The 25,586-nt window shown below is 40.4% G+C and overlaps 1 protein-coding gene across 1 annotated transcript; it reads right to left on the reverse strand.

The window, feature by feature from the left end:
- Positions 1–3,533: 3,533 nt before the first annotated feature.
- Positions 3,534–24,832, reverse strand: bmp16 (bone morphogenetic protein 16). Its single transcript, XM_041796871.1, has 3 exons — positions 24,368–24,832; positions 10,392–10,765; positions 3,534–6,021 (listed from the first exon to the last, which is right to left on the reverse strand). Exons 2-3 carry the CDS (start codon positions 10,756–10,758, stop codon positions 4,949–4,951), a joined length of 1,440 nt encoding a protein of 479 aa, XP_041652805.1. The 5' UTR covers positions 10,759–10,765; positions 24,368–24,832; the 3' UTR covers positions 3,534–4,948.
- Between the last annotated feature and the right edge of the window lie 754 nt (positions 24,833–25,586).

Raw genomic sequence — 25,586 nt, forward strand, 5'->3', positions numbered from 1 at the left:
AAAATCAGAGAAAAATATCATTTGCATTATAATTTGGAAAGCAGTGTATGCTTCCAACTTTGTGATAACAGTTTGAAAAAGGTCCCTTTCCATTTCAACATGACTTTACCAGAGTGCACAAAGCAAGGACTATGAAGACATGTTTGATGAGTTTAGGGTGGAAGAACTTTACTGGCCCACACAGAGCCCTGACCTGAACACCATCACACACCTATGGGATGAACTTGCAACCCAATCCTTCTTGTCCAACCTCAGTGCCAGACCTCATAAATGCTCTATAGAATAGGCATGAATTCCCCCCCCCAAAAAAAAAAAACTTGTGGAAAACTAACAAGCAAGCAAACAGGAGTAATGCGACCATCTGTCAGTCTAATCAGCTGCAACCCTGATGAAATATTTCAAATGTCACGTGTTTCATAGATACATGAGGTTTCCAGGAAAAAAATTGAACCAGAATGTTGGCATGTTTATTTCAGATATCAAAATGGCCATTTTTACATGGTTGCGTATGGGAATTTCAGGGCTTTTGTAACTGGCTTCAAGTGTTAATTTTAGGAAATGCAATTTTTTACACTTAGTATGTTTATGTAAAATAGATGTTAATGATAATGATAAAAATGAATAAAAAAACAGAATCGTGTAGTTATTTTTTCCGGAAGATTTGCATTTCCATGTTTATTATATAGATAATCAATAAAAACACAACATTAAACATGAGACAACAAACAGCAGGGGATTTAGTGGAGAGTAAAAATATTCCCTGAATGTCCTAAAAATGTGGCTGTGGCTCTAGCTGTATCATTTTTGTGAGCCACACTCTGGATGTAATTATCTAAAAATTCCTGATAGACCTCATTCCCTCCTTGTGTGAGGAGCTCTCTGTAATGTGAGGTATTTGTACTCCCTTCTGCTCTCCCTGCTCTTATCTGACACAGATAAAACTAGACACCTGGTCAGAAGTGTGTCCATGTGTCTGTGCGGCCCTGTCTCAGATAATAACACTCCCCTGGTCCTCTGTGGTCCTCTCTATGATTTATGGGCAGGCTGAAGGTGTTCCTTGGGGCTGACTGGGTCAAGGCTGCTGATACCCAGCCTCAAACAGACTCCATGCCTGACAAGATAAGCCCAGTCATATCCTGAGTTTATGCGCAACAACCTCACCCTGAAGGATTCATAACCAGAGCACCTGCGAGAGGAAGGAATGGAGAATAAGTGGTTCAAAGACAGATGAGAAATAGAAGTCAAGGTGAAAAAGAGAGGTATGCAGCATGCTTTTTATGTGGGTCAGTGTATGATTCCCACAACTTTAATTATTTAACTACCAGTATTTGTCAAATATTTACATCAGTATTTAAAATTTAGCTCAGAAGCTGCATTTCCCTCCTTTTTTACTGTTATTTCCTGATTTCAGGATTGTGCTTGGTTAATTATTTATTCTAATCAATAATTATGTTCATCAGCGTTAATAAGACCAGCCTTTTACAGTAAAGAACTGTTATTGACTTTACAACAGATTGATGTTGTGTGTTGACTGTTGTGCATTCATTTCTTATTGTGATCTACAGTATAAGGTTGATTATACTGCATTTTGTCTCACAGCTCCTCCACTCTTGAAACCACCTCTCCAACAGGTCATCAGGCATGCAGTGGATTTTTCACAGAATCAAGAGTGCAGACTTTTTGCTCATCAGAATCTGTCCGTCTTTCTGCATTTATTTTGATTTGTAGGATCTTAAAACATGCATAATACATGAATGGTAGTGAAAGATGATACAGGGAATCTCTGGTTTGGGCAGCGAGGATGTGCAGAGGAGATAAGGCCTTATCCATGCACTTAAACTTTGAACTTGCAGCTGTTTCAATGTGAAAATATGAAGATACTTCCTCAGCTTCAGTATCATGTGTAGAAATCTATCTAGATTAGGCTCTATGGGACATCCTTCCTTTTGTTCTTCCTGAAAACAGCAAAAATTCCAGAGTGGGCTGAAGAAGAGATCACAAGTATGGCTTTTAAATTAGGACTGTCAGTGTTAACACTTAAACTGTGATGCAATAAAAGTCCAAAAGTAATCAAATGCTATTTTGTCCTTTTAGAATCACTGTAGTTAAACTACCATAGCGGGCCAGCAACTTGACACTACTTTCTCCTGGTGTCCTGCTCTCACAGTGATGAAAAAGAATGACAACAGTACAACTCTGAATATTCCTTTACTTAAAAACAAACAAACCAATAAACAAACAAACAGATCTCAGTGGATGAGTAAAAATGAGTGCACAATTTCCCTTTAGCAATTTTCATTTACTTTTCTATTCCTATAGTTTCCTTTTTTTCAGTTCAGCAAATGTCAAGACAATCTGGCTGCAGACCACATATCTCAGACCCCCCTTGCAGAGTGCTATGGTGAAATATTGAATCTGTCAGGACAAGAAAGGGTAAGTGTTAAGGTAAGGTATAAAAAATCCTGACCTGCTAAATCTAATTGCAAAATGCTTAGCAAAGCAGGGTAAACAATCGACTTATGGGGGAAAAAGTTTTTCCTCAATAAAAACACTATCGAAGCTAGCATAGATAATGCTTAATCTAACAAAGCTATATTAGCTTTGTAGATTATGAAGCTAACATAGCAAATCTTTATAAATCTAAAGCTAAAAAAGCTACATTAGCTATATAAGGTACATTAGCCCCACATGCTACATTCACTGCATAAGCTACATAAGTCAAGTTAGCTACATAGGCTACATCGCTAAATATAAAGCTAACAAAGCTTTGTTAGCTACAGGGGAAACTAACTCCATATCTTAATTAGGTAAAGCTGAAGCAAACAAGGCTACAAGGCTGTTGGATTATGCTACATTTGCTAAAGCTAGACCTGTTTTCTAAGTAGTTATGAAAATAGTGGCTCGCATTAGCTTTTGCTAAAGCTAACTTAACTACATTGGCGTATGGAGCAATGTTAACTACTTAGGTAGCAAAGCTATGCAAGCTTTAGCTTAAGCTAACAAAAGTGAGCCAAATTTCTTAAACAGGTCTATACGTAATTTATTCCCAGATTAGACCTCTGACCTTTTTTCTGTTTATTTATAAAATGTTGCTTGGTCTGTAATATTTTCAGTACAGTTATTTCATGAATGAAACTGCCAAACTTTGTTTATGAATAAAGTTGAATTTAAAAAAGACTTGGGGGAGGGGTTTCGTAGATCTGTGTCTGCAGCCAGACCTCTGCTAATGCCGTAACTTTTAATCTACCTGAAGTTCTTTATTTTCTTTGCAAATAGCATTAGTTGTTTGACAAGAAATGTATTACCCTTAGCTTAATGACAGGACTCATTATTGAAATATTCTCAACTAAAAGAACAGTTAGCTCTATTTACATACTTCCACAGTGAAAGTAACAAAATGGGAACTCCTAAAAAAAAAAGCTGTAGCAGTTACTTAGGATCCTTGGACACCGGTGAGCCATTTTGTACATGCACTTACAAAAAGGAGAAACCACCTGATGCAAAAGAAAAGCCATGACAGTTGTGTTGTTTGCTTTGTTTATTAGAGGTATATTGTCAAACATTTTACAAGCTGTTGCTTAAATGTTTCCATTGAGAGAAAAATGCAACACTGAAAAACAGTTACTAAGCTCAGCAGAGAACACTTTTAAAGCCCCTGTTTTGAAAGGCACTAAAGTCCCAGTTTAATTTTCATTTTTTCCTTTTTTTAAACTTGCCACATGCAGACATAACTATCACTTCAGCAGCTACAATACACAGAGCTTTCATCGGCGTGTTAGTTGAGCTTTTGAAGACGGCACCTCACATGACTGCTGGCATGTGTTGGGCAGCAAAATGTGTGCAATGACAGGTTTGGATGTTTAAGTAACACAGACTGTTAATTCAATACACTGAACAGTTTTACAGATGTAAAGCTACCATAACTTATTTTCATGTGGCTCTCAGTTTGTTGAATGCTCTGTTGAGTGCATGTATCTTAAATATTTCATGATTAAATACACCATATTGCAGCTATTTAAATACATAATGTGTCGTTTAAGTTAGAATTGCCTTACAGTGGAATTATGTATTATCACAAGACAACTTGAATTTTTTCACGTCTGCAAAATAAATGTACAAAAAAATGTCTCTTTTTTAAATAATGGTGATGGTAGTACATTCAAACAATAACATAACAATTCATCAACATTATTGTTGTGGTTTTAAATAGCATGTGATGTAGGAGCGCTTACAAGTGACAGTATCCTTCTCTTACTGTTCATAGAAATAAATGCACCCCATTTTTGGTTCAAATACTACAGGAACGGCACTGATGCAGTTTGGACACTGCGCTAGTGCCATCGTCATATTGCAAATGCTGCTAATCATCAGAAAGTCCATTGATAAAGTTGCACAGTTTTGCTACAGAGCTTTAAATCTGAACCTGCCTTCTGTGACAGTTTGCCATTTCAGCTCCAATCCACAACATCTAAACACATGTGCATGTGCCTGTCAACAACCATGTGAGAGTGTGATGAGTGGAAAACACTGCAATGTTGTATAGAGTAGACACCTTGGATGTTAAAGCATTGGCTCGGTTGATGGTGTAAACAGCTGCATCATCAGCATATGGGAAAACATTGAACAGTGATTCCTGGCAGTTTACATAATGCCTTTAGTCTAATCTTTAGTCCTGGTGTGTGGCAGATCAGGACTTTCTCTCACTCTTGACTCTGACTCTTTCGTGCGCCTGACAATGATGATAAAGCGACTATATGCCTTGCCTTGTCTCCTTCCTCTTCACTCATCCTTCTTTTGCTGCTACATTTGTCTCAATCAGTCTTTGCAGTAAGAGGCCACCGGCTCTTCTTCCTACCATCTGCCTTTCCCTGCGTCTTTCTTCTTTGCCCTATTCCCATGATGCTTCTCCATCCTAGTCTGGCTTTTTCTGTGTGAGCGCTTCGAGTCACTACCGGCATCCGCAGCCCTCCACCACCATGTCCTGGTAATTCTTCAGCACCACTCGGTCTTGAGGGTCAAGGTAGAGCAAGGCGATGGGGCTGAGTGAGGTGGGGACGCAGCATGCCCGCGGCACGGCTCCATTCACAGAGTTTACCAGAGTTTGAACCATGGCGTGGCTTGAGGAGTTCATGTGGTCTGCCAGAGGAAAGCGGCACTCTCCCAGGCAGAAGAAGGCGTCGTAGCCACTTGGTGCAATGATCCACTTGTGCCAGCCCACATCGTTGAAATCTACGTATAGAGGATGGCGACGGCATCTGTTACGGGAAAGGCGTTTCAGTTTGGCAGCACGACCACCATTCCTTTTAACCCTTCCACGATCGCTCCAGCTGATTCCTCCCTTATTAACCCCCCAGCCTGGACCTGTGTACCCATTTTTTTTAGCCCTCTGCAAAGTTTGGTCTCTAATGCTGCCCTTGTTGCTGCTGGACCTTTCTTTCTTTCCTTTTCTCCCTCTCATCCTTTGGCCACCACTTGGGGTCCTCCTACCATGTTTTACCAAGGGCTCCCCACGCCCATCATGACTGTAAGTCACCAAGAGGGGTCTCTCCTGGGCCCAGCTGTGCTCATCCTGACCCACAGACCTGCACACTCTTAGATGTCCCTCTTTGTGTTTCTTTGCATTCTCCTCACCTGCAGCAGAGGAGAGGCTGTGATCTGGCAGCAGCGTGGTACTGTTCTCAGGTCTGACTTCCAGGAGGAAGCCCACGCTGCCACTCCCAGCAAGGGCCTTTTGGAGGAGCTCTGTTTTCAAGCCAAAGGCCTCCCAGAAACCACTTCCTTTATGACTGTTGACACCAGTGCCGAGTAACCTTGTCTCCAGCAGGGTAGACTCAGGATCCTCCCGGTGCTCAGAGAGGTATACATTTAGTCTGTGGGCTCCAGGGCCAAGCAAAGCTTGGTCACTGCGGAGGATCCGTAGTTCAGCTGAGAGCAACCTCTCATCCTGAGGGAAGGAGGAAATATTGAAGGAGATGTGCACCCTCTTATGATCTTCTGCTTCTGGGGTGTCTGCAAGGGGTTCTGGGAAAAAGAGAAAGAGAGACAATTTGTATGTGAACTTACTGTGGTTTAAACAACACACAAATAGACACTGTCTACATCTACAGAGTCAAGTCTGTCTGTTGCATTTTCAGTTTTTATTTTAATAATGATATTTTGATTAAAGGCTAATTGTGCAGCTTTCAAAGCAACTTTTTTTTACCCAAAACAAATGCTCTCTAGGGTTAATTTTGTAGCCTAAAATTCACACTACAAATTTTGTTGACTTTTTTCATAAGTAGGACAAGACAAAGACTAACTAAAAATAGATCTCTCATGACAAAAATTCTGATGAAAATTAAGTTTAGCTTTAGTCAAGACTAAATGCAGCCAAAACGCAATTCAGTTTTCAGCACACATTCAAAACCCATGATATGAGTGAGCACAAGCTGCTAGGTAGGTTAAATGTGTGGCTCAACAAGGATACCAGATATTGCAAGGTGCATAGAAGACACAAGTATGATTTGGCAACAGATTCAGGTCAAATAAATAATTTGACAAAAAATTTTGACTAAAATGTAAGGACTTTTTTATTTACTAAAACTTGATTAAAATGTTTTTTTTTTTTTTAGTTTTGACTTTAGCACTGACTAAAGTGTTTCTAAGCTGGGCATTTTATCTAAAGACTATAACCAACAATACATTTAAAGTAGCGGTCAAAACTGACACTGATTTCTTTATGCCTGTTCAGACTGGGTGCAGGTTTGCAGCGTGCGGCTGCAGTGCATGTCTGCTCAGGCTTGCACTGCCATGGCTTTCATACCAGGTGCACGTGCAGTGTTTCCTTGCTGTCACTGCCCTGTCTTTCTTCACAAGTTTTACCTCAGTAAACAAGTGATTTGATTTGTTTTATCAACTAACTGAGCCAAGAAAAAAGCAGAATATAAGATCAAACAAGGTGAGAAAAAGCTTAACTGGGCTTTTACTTTGTAAAGTACAAACCAAAAGTGTAATCACATTGTGTTCATCTTCCCTGTAACGTATTCTTCCAATATGGAAACGGAAAGCTCCAGCAAAACTTGAAAATTCAAGAACAACCCTTCAACCTCTGAGCTTTTTTAAAACCATTTTGTCTCACTTGGACTTTTTGTCTGAAAAAACTTACTAAACATCAACCCTGTGGTGCAGAGTCAAGCTCTAAACATCCTTTTTTTTCAGGACAACCTGGGCTTTTAAGAACATGTGTGCAGCAGTAATATCAAGTGAACTTTAAAAAAAACTGTTAGACTTTAAAGAAAAAAGAAAAAAAATTAAAAACAAATATTTTTGTGTGAACGCTTTCTTTGCACAAACTTGTTCTTTCATCTTTTGGGGACCAAAAAGTGAAAAAATAATCATTCTGCAACAAAAAGTCTTCAAAACATTCACATATATACAAAATAATCCACCAAATAGGAATCTGTAATCAATTTCAAGTGATATGTATCTTGGAATCAGTTCAGAAAGTTTTTTTTTTTTTTCATCCTTTTAGGCCAAAGAGAATGTCCTCTTGGTTGGAAAGTCTTTTGTGATGATGATCTGTTATATGTGCCTTGAGTGAGGATGCCTTGCTTCCTGATGGGGCAGGTTTGAGAAGAAAGGGTTGGCAAAAAATGAAACATGTTTGAGACTCTAAGTAATACAGAATTACGGTACAGCCCCACTGAATCCATCCAAGCAGCGGTCTGACAGAGCGTTACCCACCTTGTTTGCCTACTATCTTTTTTTAGATAGAGCTGTCTTTTAGGTCTTCAGTTTTTAAACATCATAACTGCATAAAGTAGCAAGAAAAAGTATGTGAACCCTTTGGGATTTCTTGGATTTCTGCTTAAATTGGTCATAAAATGTGTTCTGATCTTCATGTAAGTCACAACAATAGACAAACACAGTCTGCTTAAACTAATACCATGCAAAAATGATATGTTTTCATGTTTTTATTGAACAAAACATGTAAACATTCACAGTGCAGGGTGGAAAAAGTACGTGACCTCAACCAAACATTTCCTGTAGTTGCAGATCAGACCTGCACAACGGTCAGGAGGAATTTTGGACCATTCCTTTTTACAAAACTGTTTCAGTTCAGCAATATTATTGGGATGTTTGGTGTGAATCACTCTCTTGAGCTCATGCCGCAGCATCTCAATTGGGTTGAGGTCAGGACTCTGACTGGGCCACTCCAGAAGGCGTGTTTTCTTCTTTTGAAGCCATTCTGTTGTTGATTTACTTTTATGCTTTGGGTCGTTGTCCTTTTGCATCACCCATCCTATGTTGAGCTTCAGTTGGTGGACAGATGGTCTTACATTTTCCTGCAAAATGGGTTGATAAACTTGGGAATTCATTTTTCCGTCAATGACAGCAATCCGTCCAGGCCCTGAGGCAGTAAAGCAGCCCCAAACCATGATGGCCCCTCCACCATATTTCACAGTTGGGATGAGGTTTTGATGTTGGTGTGCTGTCTCTTTTTTTCTCCACACATAGCGTTGTGTGTTCCTTCCAAACAACTCAATTTTGGTTTCATCTGTCCACAGAATATTTTGCCAGTAGTGCTGTGGAACATCCAGGGGCTCTTTTGTAAACTTCAAACGTACAGCAATGTTTTTTTTTTGGACAGCAGTGGCTTCCTCTAGCATGTGCCAGAGATTTCTGTAAGTCTTTAGCTCACACTCTAGGAGTCTTCTTTACCTCATTGATTATTCTGCACTGTCATCTTTACAGGATGACCACACCTAGGGAGAGTAGCAACAGTGCTGAACTTTCTCCATTTGTAGACAGTCTGTCTTACTGTGGACACATGAACATCAAGGCTTTTAGAGATGCTTTTGTAACCTTTTCCAGCTTCATGCAAGTCTACAATTCTGGGTCTTCTGAGAGCTCTTTTGTGCCAGGCATGGTTCACATCAGGCAATGCTACTTGAGAACAGCAAATTCAAAACTGGTGTGTGTTTTTTATAGGGCAGGGCAGCTTTAACCACCACATCCAATCTCATCACAGTGATTGGACTCAAGGTTGGCTGACTCCTGGCTCCAGTTAGCTCTTGGAGAAGTCATTAGCCTAGGGGTTCACATACTTTTTTCCACCCTGCACTGTGAATGTTTACATGTTTTGTTCAATAAAAACATGAAAACATCATTTTTTGTGCAGTATTAGTTTAAGCAGACTGTGTTTGTCTATTGTTGTGACTTACGTGAAGATCAGAACACATTTTATGACCAATTTATGCAGAAATCCAAGAAATCCAAAAGGGTTTATTTACTTTTTCTTGCAACTGTATATGGCATGTAAAGTGAAGAGTCCTTTTGGGTCTTGCCTCTGACAGGTTTGAAAAAATCTAAAAGAAACAGTAAAACTAATTAAGTGGAGCTGTGCCCTTAAACCAACAGAATTTTGTCCTGATAGTGTGGACATGGAGCTGAAAACAACAAACTCAAACGGCCTTTTAAACAACCCCATTCCCCCCTATATATCTACGAAGGGCATATTAATTTTTCTTTACCTAGTAATCCTACTATATACTGCATATTAAGCAGCTTTTATTCATTTATCTTATTTTTCAAGAATATCAACATATTAATTATAATAGCAACACAAATGCATTAATAGCTGACTTTTTTAGTGATATCCTCTTAATGCAGCTGCTGTAACTTGTCAGCACAAATGCTCAAAAACGGCATCCCTAGAGGGGTTGAAGATAATTTTTCCTTGCATGACCCTTGTGATTAGATAAAGAGACTCCAGGTGTGTTCAGGTGTTCTGATTTCTTCCTCAAGTCAAAGCAAACTAGCTTGTCAGTATAGTTGTCTTCAGTGTTTACTCTTTGTTTGCTACTAAAAGCATTAACCGAGCTAAATGAGGAAGTACAAAGAACGCAGAATAGAGTTTTCTCACAAAGAAAACCTAAATTTAATTAAAACTTTAAAACATTGTGTTAATATGAAGAAATTATTGAATAAAAACTGATTATTTGAAACAACAAAAGCCATTCATTTCACAGAGGGGCTTTGGGGGCCTAATAGCAACTGCCCCAGGCCCCTCTAATAGGTTAATCCAGCCATGCTCAGAAGTGCTCTGCAGAGTCTAGATTTAAAATGAGCATTCATTGTGAGAAACCTGGCTCTGCTCCAATGGATGTTATAAAATAATACTCTACAAATGTAGCAAGCCATTTTATCTAAGGGTGCACAGAAGGATCATATTGAGTGTTACATATGCTACTGTCATAAATATGATCTTTATCCTTTATCTGACTGATAAAAGAATTCAGAAGAATGCCCGAGCAGCTTCCCTCTCAGACAGAGGGCAAAGGTTGAGCTCAAAGATAGTTCAGGTATATCAAGTGTAATGTAGTAGTCAATAAAACAAAACATGGGCTTACCACTATGGTGAAAGCTGCGTACGGTGTTCGCCTGCTGGATGTGCTGGCTGGGGAAGCTGAACAACGGGTCCTCCACCAGATGGTACTGCTGCTGGTGGAAGCGGTAGAGATCCAGGAGGTATCGCGGCACTGGCACCCCAGGCCGAGGGTCGGGTTGCGACTGTAAGCCCAGCCGGCTCAGGAGGAGACTCTGGATGGTCTGAGCCAGATTGGGCTTTAAGAAGGAGCCAGGCGGGGAGGGCGGCACAGAGGAAGGCATGGGGGGCATCCTGCCATGGTTGATCTCGCTGGTGTCTCCACCCTGGCCACCAGACGAGGCTTGAGGTAGCAGCAGCACCATGAGGAGCAGGAGGTTAGCAGGGAACATGGTGGACCTGGACGGAGGAGAAGAAAGACGATGGGTTTGGTGGAGGAATAGAGAGTATAGAAGAAAGGGTGGATAAAAAAGAGAGGTGATCTAATAATCAAGGAATTAATTTGTGGAATCAGGCTGTGCAGCAGTCCTTTTGTATTAGGTGTTTTGGATTTATGTGCTTTACTCAGGAACAGTGTAAATCATATGACATAATGACACCATATAAAGTATTGGTTGAGAAATCTGCTAAAGAGATAGCTGCTCCGAGATGCTCCTGTACTCTGTATATCATGCTTATGTCCTCTCCTTCCTGGACACACTACTTTCTCATTAGTCTTCAGCCTTCATGTGGCATATGTTCAAGAAATTTACTGTCCACATATCCATATGAAGTTGTTTGTTCGTTACTCCTGGCTACAGAAAAAGTGCCACATTGTTTTTTCAATGCTAATTTATGGCGATCTTCTTACCCCCAAGGCCCATATATCTCCCAGGACACCTAAAGCTGGAGTAAAGAGGTCTCAATCTGTAATTTAATTTAATTTAATGCTGCTTGTTTGTGTATAAAACAGATCAAAGTGAAGACAAATAGCATTTATCAAATGAGGTAGACTCTAGTGACATGTAATGAAGTTGTGACGGCCTGTCATGATGACAAATGACCAGGTCTTTTCTTCTCTTTCCATCTCAAATCACTGGAGAATATTTGAATGTATGAAAATCTCCTTCTTTAGCTTTTATCTGCATGTTAGAAGAAGGCAGAAACCCTAGACATTTTGGTGTATGTGCCAAGTTAGCCCCTTGGTACTTTTAAAAGTATTTCTAATACTTTTATAAAAACATGCAAAGCCACAATCAGTGTTTACCTAGTAAGAAGTCATCTTGTTTTGGCCTAAAAACTGGTTTGAGACTAAAAGAAGATGATCCTGCAATTTTGATTTTACAGCTGATGAGCATTTGGATCAGCAATGTAAGGAAGTCATGCATTTCCTCAATTACTTTACCTATGCAGGCAGGGGTGGGGGGGTGGGGGTGGTGGTGGTGGTGAATGAGGGCATATCTTCTTTGTGAAAAACTTGGCTTGTTTTGCAGGGATAAGCTAGAAACCAGAACTTTGACGATATGGAGAATTTTAAAGTGGCAGTAATGATTATTAAAAGAGGTACAAGCTATGACACATTTATTTTCATTAGGGATGTTTTTTGCGACATGTAAATGTGATGCACTGAAAAACTCACAAAATACAAATTGCATTTGTCTAATCTATGGTAGAAAGTATATCATTGCACCTAAAATGATTTAAATGATGGAATTCAGGTGTTGCAATCAGACCTTTTGCCACAGTCATATAAAATCAAGGACCCAGCCTCCATTTGAAACTATTTGAATACAAAGTTGGTCATTCTGAAGAGCTCAGTGGCTCCAAGAGTGATAGTGTGATAAATGCCACCTTTGCAATAAGATGCTGTGAGAAATTTTATCCCTGCTGAACATTCCACATTAAACTGTAAGTGATGTTATTAGAAAATGGAAGCGTTTAGGAACAACAGCAACTCAGCCACAAAGCGGAAGACCACATAAAATCACAGTGCATGGTGCATGGAGCGTAAAAGTCACTAATACAGCTGATTCCATAGCTGAACTTCCACTGGCATTAATGTAAGCAAAAACACTGTGCAGCAGGAGCTGAATGAACTGGGTTTCCATGGCTGTGCAGCCGCACGCTAGCCTCATGTCACCAAATCAAATGCCAAGCAGCAGATGTAGTAGTGTAAAGCACACCAGCACTGCACTGTGCAGCAGTGGAAACATGTTCTGCTGGAGTGTTGAATCACAATTCTCTAGAAGGACGAGCCTGGGTTTAGTGGATGTTTGGAGAACTTTACCTGCCTGACTACACTGTGCCAACTGTGAAGTTTGGTGAAGGAGGGATAATGGTATGGGGCTGATTTTTAGGGTTTGGGCTTTGCCCCTTATCTCCAGTGAAGGACAGTCTAAATGCTTCAACATACCAAAGCCTTTTGGAAAATTCTACACTTCTAATTTTGAGGCAACAGATTGGGGAAAGCCCTTTTCTATTCAAACATGACTGTACCCCAATGCAAAAAACAAGGACTATAAGGACATGGTTTGATGAATTTGGTGTGGAAGAACTTGACTTTATTTTTTCAGCACTGTTGTGCTGAATTCACTATCAGTGATAACCCTTGTGCTTTCTACATTCACACACTTTAGAGAAACAAAAGTTCAGGGAATAAAGAAAACTACAAATGAAAGCAGACAGCTGCAAAGCCTTTCTGAGGGGAAGTAAAGAAATGTTTCAAGTTAACTGTAAAGTTCACCCAGCAAGTTGTCAAGTGCTGATGAAGCATGTTTTCATTGTGAGGGAAGACTCTTATCAGCTTATCAGATGCTGTGATCCAAGTATTATTGAGTTATATGGAGATGTATAAGTAGTATATGATCATCGCAAATACATTGTTATAAATCAACAATAGCACAATGAAAAAACCTATCAACATAGTTGACACAACTCATTAGCCATTAGAGGAAACTCTAAAAAGTTTTGCAGATGTTTGCTTTACTTTTTCCAAGTACTCCCGTTTTCTAGAGTGCACCGAGACCTGCAACATGGCATTCAAATAGCTGAAGTACCATTTTTTTTATGCTCTGTCACAGCCTGCATCTTTCATTCTGGTGTTATAATAGCACACATCTGACACTCTGTCAGCTAACTCAAGACAGGTGATCAGCTTATCTCCCTCCATGACTTTTCTCAGAGCAGGACCCACGGACAGGGGTCACATATTAACCACCGTGACCCGGCTAACACCCTGGACCTTTGTAGTGCAGCTGTGAATAACTGAGCTGATAATTAGAAACCAGAAAGTTAACAGCCCTCCTGACCGGAAGAAGTTGAGGTGGGCTGTAACAAATCAAGGTAAGGGAGAGCAATGCAAAAGCTTCAAGCAACTTTGTCACATTTCTAGTCAAAGAAAATCTTACAGTTATGTTAAGTCACAGTCAAAAGACAAATCCAGAGAAGCATCTTATTTGAGGATATGAAAAGGAAAAGTAAGGCCTACATGGCATAAAGTAAGTAAACAATTGTCTTGAAGGGTTACCAAAATTAACTTGAATGTCCTAAGATAAAATGCACTTCTTAGTGTTACAATCCTAGACTGGCTTCCCTGGTAGGCAGCACTCCTGCCTGCACTCACACCATTGGATGTAGCACACCTGATTAAGATTTCTAATCAAGAGGTTACTGAAGCTTGCTGGCAGCATGTAGCTGCCAGAACATCTTTGTTCTTCCAGAAGTTACCAGCTAGCTTATGTTTTTGAGAACTGTGAACAGTAAATGTAGTATCTAATTCAGCCTCTCGGTTTTTAGTTTTTGATTGGAAATCTACATTGTACATTCTGTACTGTTTTTTTTTTTGTTTTGTTTTTAATTTTTAATAGGAAAGTTTTCTACTTATCTTCTCTGTTTAAATCTGCTGTTGGGTCCTACCTTGTGTCAGCATGCAGGGTTTAAGTGATTTGGAGGACCCAGGCAGAGACCAATATGAGGCCTTTCCCCATTTAGGTAAAAGTAAGTAGACTAAATGTTTTGAAGTATCTTTTTTCAGGAAACAAAGCCAGAGAACTACAAGACATACCCCGATGTGAAATATAAACACAAATTCACAAAAGCAATTTGCTTATCACTTCTAAAAAGTAGACATGCACTGATTGTGGAAAAAGATATCAGAGTTTGTCCAACTCTCTTCAGTATGCTAAACTTAACACAAAACCTAAGGACATTTGTGTTTGGTAAATTATTTCTTTGTTGTAACAATGCTTCTTGGCATTAAATCTTACACTGTTGGAAAGCCTGTTTATTTCCCTTTTAAATGGTGCGACATTTGTAAGGAACATACATTTGTGGGATGAGCAGCAGAGCTGAGTATGTGGGTTGCATCCATAAAAACTTGCCAAATCTTCTCTGCCAATGCCAAACAGCTTATTCTGCCATTGACTCTTGTTTTGAGCTTCTGGTACCTGTCATGGCTCATTATTTTCATTAATGAGTCCAGATTCTACCTACAGCAGTTGGATCACAGAGACAAAGTGTGAAGAAGATGCAGAACATGCTGTGCTGATTGCTGCACCTATAGAGTAACATCTTTTGGTGCAGGCAGTGTGATGGTGAGGGGCAGCATCTACCTCACTGGAAAAATGAGGCTTGTCATCATTGGAAAGAATCTCAATGCAGAGAGATATTGAGATGAGATTCTGCAACCAGTGGCAATTCCATATTTCCACAGTCTGGAACCGAACTCTATCCTCCAAGATGACAACACTGGCCCCCATAGAGCGGGGTTTATCAGAGACTACCTCCAGAATTTGGGAGCGGAGAGGATGGAATGGCCTGCCAGCAGTCCCGACCTGAATCCCATTGAACACTTGTGGGATCAGCTTGGGTGTGCTGTTTGTGCCAGAGTGACCAACACAACCACACTGGCTGACTTGCAACAAATGCTGGTTGAAGAATGGGATGCCATCCCACAGCAGTGTGTGACCAGGCTGGTGACCAGCATGAGGAGGAGGTGCCAGGCTGTTGTGGCTGTGTATGGTTCTTCCACACACTACTGAGGCTCCTGTTTGTTAAATGAATAAATTGTTAAACTGCCAATATGTCTTGTTTCTTCAGACTTCAATCATCCAACCCACCAACCAACAACAAACAAGAGTCAATGGCAGAATCAGCTGTTTGGCACTGGCAGAGAAGATTTGGCACATTTTTCATGGATGCAACCCACATGCTCAGCTCTGCTGCTCATCCCAAAAATGCATGTTCCTTACAAATGTCATACCATTTAAAAGGAAAATAAACAGGCTTTCCAGTGGTGTAAGATCTATTGCCATGGTTTATTGTGCTAGGTTTAGATGCTGAGATTAAACTGATTGGACACATCAGATAAAATTGGCTATTAACATTGGTCCATCACAGATTATTATCATGTTAACAGGGCCGATATTGGCTGATGTTAAACCAGTGCGTTGGGGCAACCCTACTTAGGCTGGAGATATATTTACTTTTAATTACATGGACATGAATGCATCATGATTGCAATGCATCCGCATGTGTCTGCTATGCACATCCTCAAACACTGATGCAATGTGGATACAAGATGCACCACAGACAAAACTATTGCAGAAAAAAGTGAAAATGTCACCCTTTGGACACCCTAGTTATCTGGACTTGTCACTGAATGCGTCTTAAAGTCAGTTTAATTAGGTATTTTTTACAAGAAATAAGAGAGACACAAGTTTCTGTATTGTACATCATATTAAAAAAAAGAAAAAGAAAATGGGTTGTGCAATGAGTTTAAGAGAAAAAGTAGGGCTGAATGGTATAAAATTTGCCTTCAAGGTGGATTTATTCCAAAAGAAGATGCACCTTAATGGTCTAATCTCCTGCTGAAAGATGAACTCCCATGCTGTTATCTTTTCCTTGTGCGAGTGTTCCCATATCTCTCTGCTCTATCTCTTTATCTCATCTCCTTTAGGGACTGAGAATTGATTTTACCCTTTACAACAAGATAACCAAGAGGTTTATGGCTAAGCAAACACTTAATGACGGTGTAATCTCCCCACGCTGACAGAAAAGGGGTTAAAAGGAGGTCACAGGTGTGAAGGTGTGCGTGTTTTTATGCATTGGTGCTTGTGTACATGTGCGTTACTGGTGTGGTACAAGGTTCAAAGGGCAGGCCTGGGAAAATAAGCCACCACCAAGCGTGGGATTGTTGCTAGCTATCCATTAAACTCTGGCTGCCCCACCCAGCGCTGTTTCACCTGAGGCATGCAGCAGAGGACAATTACAGATTAGACATTCTGCTGGACAGCCTCACCCATATACTGAAGAGGATTGTAAAGCAGATTAAGGACAACAACACTTCTCTCCTGTACTTTCCTCACCTACAAAACCACCCAAAGAAGTTCAAAGGTTTAGTCATCACAGCTCAGGGTGTGTTGTAGCCCGTGTGAGGCAGAGAGGTCGAGGGAAGGAAAGGTGGTTTGGGAGAAGAAGCCAGCTTGCCCTACATTGCTATGACATACATAGTCTGTTGTTGTGACTGATTCTGACCCAGGTTAGAGGTCTAATTCAGCATTTTTATGTGTCATTTGTAGCAGGGTGCCACCAACCCAGATGTCGCCTCATTGCAGTTATCAGTGACATTTTTATGATTACACCCCCACAGGTCCTGCTTTTGTCCCCTACTGTACTCTTTTCAACCTTTCTCTCTCTGGCACGAGTTAATCAAATGTCTGGGGTAGTCATATGATAAATGAGCGAAAGATAAGGTGAAATGAAAGGTTGGGAGTCTGCTTCTGGATGCATACACATTGTCTGATTAGACAGATGTGACCTGACTTCTTGAGCCGACAGTAGCGTGACCCCGGCATGAGGCAGACAAGCGCCGTCGCCGGCCTGCCTCGTGTCTTTCTGAACCTGCTGATTAAAACATCCAACCTCTGATGTCCACTTTTTTTGTGTTTCTCTCTCTTCCTCTCTTTTTATCTGTTTATTTCCAACCTTTTTCCCTTACTCTTTAGGTTTCTTGAACTCTGCCCTTCTGCTTTGTCTTTGACTGCGTTGTCTCTTCTCTTCTTCATTGTCCTTTATTATTATGTTTCCATTCTCCTCTGCATCACCTTCCCAGTGTCTATCTCCCTCTCTCCTGATCTTTTTTCCTCGGCTTTAAATGAATGGTGTTTTTGCGGAAGAGTGCGGCGGTCTGTTGCCAGGCCAGAGGGCCCGAGTGTCACCACAGCCGGCTGATTTATCCACCGCTGCTGTCTTCATGTTACGCCCGGTCCCTCAACTTTCCCTTCCTGTTGTTCTTCCCGTGTTTCTTTTCCCAAATTCCTCCTCTCATTCACCCTGACCCCCTTCACCCACCCACCCCTCTTCTAGCTCTCATTTTTCTATGCTGCTGTTTTATCCTTGCAGAACATGATACGTGCCACAGGGTTCATTTTTGCGCTCTGAGCGTACTTAAATACTTGAAAATATGTTGTGTCAGAGAGCCTTGTGACTACACGTGATGATCAGTGTAAATATTCACTTCTGAGGAATTCACATCTGCAATCACTGCCACTCAATCTCCACAACAGCCCAAAGTTTAGATCATGAAAACTGTCAGATTATGAGTTAATAACAGTCATACTTGAAAGTCTTGTGAGGAGGTCTTACATGTTAACAAAATGAGCTGAAATTAATGTAGAAGCCTCTTTATGACCTATGAATACAAATCAAAGCATCGGTAAAGTATCTATTTATAGCAACTTTATATTCCCGCCACCGCTGCAACAAGGTAGGTGTCAAACACGTACAAAAAACTGACTTTTCATGTTTTTTCAGGCCATTCTGAGTTGAATATAAGACATTAAAGCTCCTGTGAAGAGTTTTAAAATCAGACTGAAATTATTACTGATGTCTTTTTATGACCTAAACATGCAAATAATACCATCAGGGTAAGGAATAAAAATTTCTGTATTGTTATTTCCAACACCTGACAGCCTGCTGAGGGGCAGGTGTCAGACAAACAGAGTTACAGCACACAGCCAAAGAAGGATTTGTTTACTTTGTCCACATTGAAGATCAGTGTTGAGGGTAATATGGCACTACGTAATCAGTTAAAGTTGTTTTTCGTATGAAAACAGATCTGTGCATCTTAAACGACACAGCCATCACCGCTCACATACTCACGTGAGTCTGCAAAACTGAATCCCCCCCCGACACTGCTGTCTCATCCCAGCCTCACCACTCCAGCTGTTCTGTTGTAGTTCCCGTCTCTGTGTCAAGGTGAGCCCACATCATATATACTGTAATATCTGTTATATAAGCCCCAGTCTGTTTTTGAAATCTCCCAATGGGAAAAAAGGTTTTAAACTACCTTCTTGCATTAAGAGTTCCATTAAATTTGGAATGGTGCATAACTTGGAGTTTCTGTGCAGTCTTTTAGATTGTTGTGAGACAGACTCACAGCTGGATCCTCTTTCCTCCTCTGCTTGCCACTTTTTGTCTTTTTCTGGAGTGTCTTCAGTCAAACTAGCACTCAACAAGGTTCATTTACTTAACAGTATACTCCCTGTTTCTTTAAATACAGTTATGACCTTAATGTGGCTAGAAAGCAGTTAAAAAGTGGTGCCAACCCCACCGGTATGGTTCTGATGTTGTGTTTCAACGTGTTTGGGGCAGTGAGGTTGAAGTGGCGGCTTGCGATATACGATGAATGGCACTGAATTTTCCCAAGATAGTCTGTCTGCAGACCGCTGCTGTCAGACACAACCACCGTCAGGGTGGAAAAATATGCAAAAATAAAATAACTTGCAGTAAAGTTTAGAGTAAGAGTTACGGCACCAACAGTTAAAAGTAAAAAACTTGAGCTGCAAAACCTAATTCAACACAGCCGACTTAAAAAGTCTGCTTACTAAAAGAATCAATAAAAGCATTCTAACGCAGCTTACATAGCTAAAGCTGAAGAAGCTACATTCACTGAGTTAGCTTATGCTACATTTGCTAAAACTAAAACTAATGCAGCCATTTTAGCTTACATGGCTAAAGCTAACATTGCTAAAGCTAATTTTGCTATGTTAGCTTCATGACTTACGAAGCTATCATGGCTACGTTGGCTTACATATCAACGCTAACTATGTAACTGTGTAATGTTAGCTGGCTAACATTACACAGGTAAAGCAGGTAAAGGGAAACTCATTGTACTATCAAATAATGTCACTGCTCTCTTTCATCTCAGTCATCGTCTGCAATAGAGGTATCTGAGAGCTGTGGTCTGCAACTAGACCCCTCTTGAATTTTCACTCATGCTAGCTCTGGTGCAGTAAAATTATGTCACCTGTATCAACACTGCTCCGACATAATGGACATAGAATTTTGCGAATAGAAAAGAATAAATGAGCCTTTAAAATGCTGACATTACTTCTTTTGTTGTAGGCTTTAGCTCTGCAGTCCAAGTAAATCAGTCCTATATAGCTGCTATTTTCATTCAAGTAATCAGATACTGGAAAAAAATGATGCACTTTACAGCAGTTTTTACAGTTTCTGCTTCTGTCTGGCTTCTACTAGTACATGTGTGCCAGTAGAGGGTAAAGTTGCGTTAGCATGAATGCTTAGCTAGCTAATCCAACTAATAAGATAACAGAGAGGACAGCGTTTACTATGTGGAAATTTCACCATTATGCACATTTTTGTGAAGAAGGGAACAAGAACATGATGAAAGCTAAGTTTAAGAGCTCATGTTGAATGTATGAAACAGCTGGGTTAAATGTAGTATGCCTCTGTACAGGTTGCTAGATTGTTAGCATATCAAAGAGATTTAAATGTTATCATGTCTGTGAAGCTGTTGTTAGGCTGCAGACTTACAGAGCATGTGCCTCAAATGAAGCTGTAGAGAGATGGATGGGTCGACACATTCATAGGCAGACAAACAGTCGATTACGTGCCATCTGGTCACAATAACTGTACGAGTAACAATGGGTTTTAAATTCTAGCAGTGCAAAAGTACTGTATCATGGTGTTTTGAAAGTAAGGCAGCAATATAACGGGTTCATTTTCAAAGTAAATTTACCCTTCACTGATGAAGATTCATTATAGGTGATATATTTGCCTGATAAGAAAGGCCACATTGGTAAACACGTCTTACATAACTACGGGACAAAAGGAAAAATGTAAGATATCACTCTGTCCACATACAGTACTGAAAGCAGCACAAAATGAAATTTCCTCATCGGAGCTTTAAGATAAAAAAGGATGACTTTTATTTCTCCAAAAAGTCTACTCAAACGTCTTAAGGACAAGATCTAAAAGAGACAAATCATCCCCCCTTTGTCAACAGGGAGCGCCCAAATCAACTCAAGCAGAAACTTCCTCACAAGCTCTTTAAGTAGACATTAAACATGTCTGTAAGCCGTGGAGTTAATAGGTGCAGGATGTCCAGAACAGTTGCTGGAGTCGTGGCTCAGCTCACTGAGGTGTAACAGATGAAATCATTAGAACAATATTCCAGGTCGGTCGGCTGCTGTGTGGTTTCCTTTATTGCACTCTATTAGAACAGCTCTCTAATTCATCCCAGCTGGGCCGATTAACAGGCTAATGAGCCAGACGTCAGACTGTATGTTACTGTGTCTGTTAATACTAACACACAGACACACACTTGTAAAGGAAGGGTGCAGACACATGCTAATTATAAGAGCCAAGTAAGCACTATTACGGATGCAGAAAACACATTAAAAGGTGTAGAAGTGTGAAGGGACGAAGTTTCTGTGTAACCTTTTTTTGTTTGTTTTTCACTGTACTGGTTTGATTTGTTTATTTTATATATTAATATCAGGGCTGTCAAGATTAATTGCATTAATCATGATTAATTAAGGCCCATATTTAGTGCACTAGAATTTTTTGATCATGATTAATCACCTGATTTATTTGACCTTTCAACACACTTTGGTTAATCCACTGCAGCATCTTCCTGCAGCCACAGTGAGGTGAAATAAGTCCAACACTCCTCCTTAATGTGCCATTTCACCTTAAGAAAAAAAAAACAAAACCTCACAGCCAGCTCGGTGTACAAGCCAAACGTCTTCTTCACCTTCTGTTATCAAACATTTACCTTTAAACTGCTCCCTTTTATCTTTCCAATCCACATCAAGTTCCCTTTTCTGTGGTTAGGTTCATGTAAAAAATCTTCAATCTACCTGTCAAAGCAGGCCTGTAAACAGTAAGCCAATAATCTTTACTTTAAGATGGTAGAAAAATCCAAAATGACAAAAAAAAAAAGGTTCAGTCTGGACCACATTGTTAAGAAAAATATGTGATTTGTGGCCACAAATATGCCTTTTTATCAGTTATTAATTAGCGCTTATGCTGTTATTTATGTTTGGTGGTGTGGCTGTTCTGGGATCCCCCTACCCTTCCATGAGCCTATGTGGAAAGCATTAAGCAGGAATAGCACACAATCCTGTTCTTCCTGTGCTGATAAGGAAATCATAAGGCAGGGAGAGAAGCCGCAAAACCCCCAGAGCAGAGCAGGCATCAGTAACAACAGAATGACATTGATTAGGTCAGAAGCAGAATGAAGGAGGAGCTGGGGTGGAGGTGAGTTGCAAGAGCAGCTTGCAGAGAGAGCATAGTCAGGCAAGAACAGTTTAAATAAGGGAACATGAAAGCAATTAGCCAATACTGTGCTTAGAGAAAATCAGCTGGCCATCAGCTGATGAGGGCTTGCATGAGATCAGGTGATCTCAGTTATGGCAGACTCTGTGGCCTGCCTGAACTTATGCTATACACTTGATTTTTGAGTGAAAGAAATTGTGGAATTTTAAAATATGACAAAAGGATGTGAATGATTAAGATTAGCTATAGAAAATTCTGGGGTTTATCGTGATTAAAATGTGGATGTTTTGACATCCCTCATTAATTTATCTTTTTAAATCATTTTATTGCCATCTTCTTTCTTGTCTTAGTCTTTTATAGTCAGGTCTTACATGAGTTGTCAATTTCTGTTCTTATTTCCTATTTTCCCTTTCCTGGAAACCCTGGAAAGCCTAATACCTCAAATAAGCCAGAAAATTCTCACTTTCTGGAAAATTGCCAAAACATATATTCATATTACATTGCTATTTTTCATATTTGATACATGAGGCAATTTTGGAAACTGATAATCTACTGGAGAGCATTTTTGTCATTTATCAGAATGTATACAAAAGGTTTTTAAGGAAAGTATTGATAATTTTGTTAAGATAGAGGTCTGAAAAACTTGCGTATCAAATATACAATTTGCCTTAAAGGATTAAGCACTTGGGCTGCAAGCTTTTATGTATAAAAGGTGCTAAATCAATACAACTGAGTAGTTGTTAACATGTAAATGAAGTTTAGTACAGATGTGAACATATCACTAGCATCAGGCAAAAATCTTGTATCTCTATTTTACATGATTTAAATTTTTTTCATAAATCAGTGCTATTGGTCGCCCTTTACTTTTGTCAGTGGGTTTAAAAAAATTGAAAGCTATGGAATGTGTCAGAAAAGATGCTGACTATGATCATTCAGTGTTAAATCAGTGCAGTGTTTTTTTTCATTCACTGGAAAGTGGGTACTTTGAAGATATGAGGTTTTGGTCCAACACCAGCAAATACACATGATGCAAAAAGCAGCACAGGGTGCAAACATACAGTGCTTAACAAATTTATTAGACCACCTATCATATTTGTCTCAAAGACCATCCAGCATCATAAAGTGCTTTTATGCGGACTCCTTCATTTTCAGTGAGCTCTCCACGTTTTACTATTTTGAACTGGAATGAGGAATTTCAAACTGAATTCCCCCAAATTTGAGCCGGCTCACTGGGCTTCTCTGAGAAGTCAGAAATGAATCAAGCATAACATTCAACCACTAAAACTAATTTTTCTCTTCAGGAATGCAAGTAAATAACTATAATTTGACATATTAACCAAGAAATATTAATGTGCTTTACTATTTTTTCAGTTGTTTGTAAATCAGTACATTTGAAAATTTGTGGATAACAATAATAATTATATTTTAGCATTAAAAATATCATTTGGGTTAAAGAGCTTCTACATATTGGTGTATTAACCATTGCAGAAACATAAAAAATGATTTTGGTAATTACCAATGCTGTTAATTGAGGGCAGCTGTGGCATAAACCTTACTTTGGTTAGGGTTAGGGTGGTCTAATAAATTTGTTAAGCACTGTATGTTCCTGCAGAGTAAAGTGAGTGCTAACAATACACAGAAACACATGCTAACATGTGTAACTGAGACACATGCAAATGCATAAGCATGTACCATGGCTTGTTTCAGCGGGCATTTATAAGTCAAGCTGACCCATGCTTTCCCATTTAACTGCAACCTAATCTCACTTTTACACATGCAGCCACACACTCCTGAGGGAAACACATCCCCACACTCACACTGTGTTTTGCATTAGCCTCTTTCCTCTGAGCTTTAGCCAAGCATCAACAGGTTGCCATGTCTTTACAACTCCTCTCATTCATACTCATGCTCCTTCTTCTCCCCCTGCAGTATCTCCTCTTGTGTTTTCCAGCCAGTGATACCTGGAGGTCTGAGTCTCACAGGTGCATTGTGGTCAACAGGAGGCCCTGCTGAAGCATACTGCAGCACAGGCATCAGTGGAAACACTGACATATCTAACCCGTGACTGCTGAAACCTCTGAGGCTGCTCTTGTCATGCGTCTGACAGCTCCACCAACGTGAAATACGGAACAAAAACACACCTCTGCTTTTCACATTAAAAGCTGCGGCGTGTTAACACTGAGGGCCGATTCATGCCCGGCATGTTGGTGGATTACGTTATGCTCTTTGAACTCATAATGGCTGCATTATTCTTGGACAAGCAGCTCAACGGACAAGATTTTGATTGAGCAACACTGTGTGCCCGGAGCGTATGCATGTGCAGGAGTGTCTGTGTGTTGATCCCCAGAGTAACTAATGGCTTCAGCAGCACAGTTCCTGTGGCTTTGGCTTGACAGACAGATGTGTGTACATGTGCATGTGTTAGATGGATGTAGTACTCACGTCCAGGTGTAGTGGGATGTATGCAGAGTCCATGGTTTATCCTTGAGCTCCAGTGTTACGATCCCTCGGCTCTCGCTCTCGCTCCTTTGGATAAAATGGACAAATTTGACTTTTTAACCTCTATCTCTTTCTCTTTCCACCTTTCTCAAAGTAACCTGTCTCTCCTATACAAACACGTTATTCCCTCCATGTTTCTGTCCCCCTCTCTGCGCCCTTGCTCAGCTTCTCATCCTGTTGTCAGTGTCAGATAAGCAAACTCTTAAAAACATCCACCGGCTTCCCCTCTGCCTGCCCGCCTGCTTGACCTCTGCTCGCAGGCAACACCCTCTCTCTGCTGCCTGCACTTCCAGTCCTGGTTGTTTGAAACACACGTGCAGGGACGCTGCAGGCAGAATCTAAGTTGTGTCTGTCTGACTGAACTGTATCACCAGCAACAATTCCCTCTTGTTCCTAAACCTTACTTACTTTGCCTCTCTCTCCTTTCCTCTCCACTGTGTTCCTCCCTTTTGTATCTCCTCCCCTTTCCTCTCTCTCTCTCTCTCTCTCTCTCTCTTTCTCTCCCACACACACTTTTTTCTTTTTTTCTCTATCTCATTCTTCGTGCCCAGCTGGTAAACTCAGTTTAACTCTAATTGACTTTCCTTGCCATTAAGATCCTCCCAAAATGTGATGTCACAAAGACTGGCCCCGGTAGATTTGGAGGCTGTTATCTCGATTCATCCAACTCAATGAGCTTTATTGGCATGGAAAACGTGTTTGCATGCCAAAGCAGTGTACACATAAATTACAAATCTAATATTGTCTACAATAACAGAAAAAAAGATTTTACTATTATAATTGCTCTATACAGCACTGTGCAGAACTTCAGGCATGTTTGGGCAAAGAACTGAAGCTGAGGTAAGGAGTAGATGTGGCAAGTATGCCACCTGAGGGCACCAATGGGCAGGAACAAGAATTGACACAGCTGTGGCTGTGCTCTGGATGTCCTTGCATATTACCAGGGGCATGGGAAAATAATCTGTAGAAAAAAATGACAAATTCCATAGGCAGGTAGTAGGGTTGCCACAAGTCCCTGGTCATGCTTTGAATGTCCCTAGTGCTCAAAGTCTGCCAGCAGTCTCCAGGCCTATTACAAAGGGTGAAAGGGCCCAGACTAAAGAGATGCTATCGAGCTTGACCTTGGCTGCCCCCCCCCTCCATACCCTGTGAAGAATCCTTA

The sequence above is a fragment of the Cheilinus undulatus genome, linkage group 2, assembly GCF_018320785.1.
Source record: "Cheilinus undulatus linkage group 2, ASM1832078v1, whole genome shotgun sequence".
NCBI lineage: Eukaryota > Metazoa > Chordata > Actinopteri > Labriformes > Labridae > Cheilinus > Cheilinus undulatus.

Bases quoted from the DNA above. Each gene is read 5' to 3' on its own strand.
- bmp16 (XM_041796871.1), bottom strand. From the start codon at position 10,758: ATGTTCCCTGCTAACCTCCTGCTCCTCATGGTGCTGCTGCTACCTCAA. The intron at 6,022-10,391 runs GTAAGCCCATGT...TCTTTTTCCCAG, and splicing joins ACGCAGCTTTCACCATAGTG to AACCCCTTGCAGACACCCCA.